The sequence below is a fragment of the Montipora foliosa genome, chromosome 12, assembly GCF_036669935.1.
Source record: "Montipora foliosa isolate CH-2021 chromosome 12, ASM3666993v2, whole genome shotgun sequence".
Classification (NCBI taxonomy): Eukaryota; Metazoa; Cnidaria; class Anthozoa; order Scleractinia; family Acroporidae; genus Montipora; species Montipora foliosa.
Window position 1 is genome coordinate 3,661,613 of NC_090880.1, and position 1,688 is coordinate 3,663,300.

Genomic DNA, 1,688 nt, shown 5'->3' on the forward strand with positions numbered 1-1,688 from the left:
AAAAAAAGAGGTAGAATATACCCTTCGATCATTGGGAACTCCGTTATAAAGACATAACTGTGGATAAAAATCGTGCTAGGCAATACTGACGCCGTCTTCCAGGAAGTTAATCTTCGCTGCTTGCCTTCAACGCAAAAGTACGCTAGCAGGTTTACCCCACTTAGACTCAAAGCGAAAGGCGAAGAGAAAGAAAACTTTTCCGTTGAAGACAAACGAGCAAAATGGTTTTTAATTAAGTGAATAATCAAGCGGCGACCCAGCATTGAGCTAAGCCATGTGTAACAGAACAGGATGGTTTTCTGTGGCCGACAACTACAACATTCATTGTTGTGTTACCGAAGCGGCCGACATAAAGTACAAGACTTATGTTTCCATTATTTTCGCAAGCAGCATCGTTTTACTTGTTTTGTTCTCCGTGGCAGTGGTGGGAAATGCATTGATCTTGGCAGCGATTTGGAAAAGGACATTTCAGAGGACGTGGCTTCACGTTCTTCTTAGTGGTTTGGCGTTCAGCGATTTCTGCATAGGACTCATCGTTCAACCATTCATAGCTCTCATTTTTTTGCTGTTTCTTGACAAATCGGGTGTATTTGACGCTCAGAAAGTCTTAATTGCCGATATGGTTACTTACGTTGGGTTCATGAGCGCAACATTCTTTATCACTGTCGAATTAATTCTTATAACGCTATTGTCCATTGAACGCTGGCTGCACATGAGCAGACGGTCCTTGATGACGCCTCGCCGCCGTTGCCTCATAGTCGCTTTATTACTAGTCGTTCCAGCTTTATTTGTAGCTGGACATTATTTGTCGCTTGAAAGGTTACATGTAGCTTTGACTATTGTCAGTGTTGTAGTTATGCTGCTCTGCTACTTGATTACAACATTGGCTTATTACAGGGGCACCCAACGTCAATTTTCGGAAAATATCTGTTCGGAAGACGATTTGAGATCTAGAATTTTCGGAAGATATGTTGTTAAATTTCTTGCTTGCCTGCCTGTCCTAGGATTTTCGAACATCTAAAAAATGGTATAATTGCCCAATTTTGACGGATTTTTACCCTAAAAAGGTCAGCTAGAATTTTCGAGAGCCCTTTTTCTAGCTGAAATTTTCGAAAAGGTAACTTTTGATCCCTATAATTTTCGGATCACTAGACTTTCAGCTAGGAAATCCGAACAGATCAAAAATTTTTAGGGGATGAAAATATACCTATATCTACCGTTTAAATACTAAAATACGTTTAACAATGCTATGTTTAAGTGGTTTTGAACTATATTCTCGTTGGGTGCCCCTGTTATTACAAAGTCTACCGAATAATTCGTCAGCACCAGCAACAAGTTCAAGGGAACCAAAATTTTGGACAACCGGCAATAAACTTGGCTAAATACAAGAGGTCTATCAAATCTATATTATACATTTTTGCCTTATTTTCCGTCTGTCTGATTCCATTCGTCGCTGGAATAGCTTCAATTTTGTCAAACAGAGAGAATCTTTCTTGCCTGGAAGCATCTGCAGTGTTTTACGTTTCTTTTTCGCTTTGCTTCTTATCTCCTTCTCTTAATCCAGCTGTTTACTTGTGGAGAATGAATGAAGTGCGTGAAGGAGTTAAGAGTTTATTCTGTGCAAGTGACTAAAGCGGAACTCCGTTTATTTGAGGACTGAGATCTACGGTCCTGCTTTGACGGTAGTC

The 1,688-nt window shown here is 40.1% G+C and overlaps 1 protein-coding gene across 1 annotated transcript; it reads left to right on the plus strand.

Annotated features, from left to right (window-relative positions):
* The first annotated feature begins 274 nt into the window (after positions 1 to 274).
* LOC137980561 (high-affinity lysophosphatidic acid receptor-like) lies at positions 275 to 1,632 on the plus strand. Its single transcript, XM_068828020.1, has 2 exons — positions 275 to 908; positions 1,304 to 1,632. Exons 1-2 carry the CDS (start codon positions 275 to 277, stop codon positions 1,630 to 1,632), a joined length of 963 nt encoding a protein of 320 aa, XP_068684121.1.
* Positions 1,633 to 1,688: the final 56 nt, after the last annotated feature.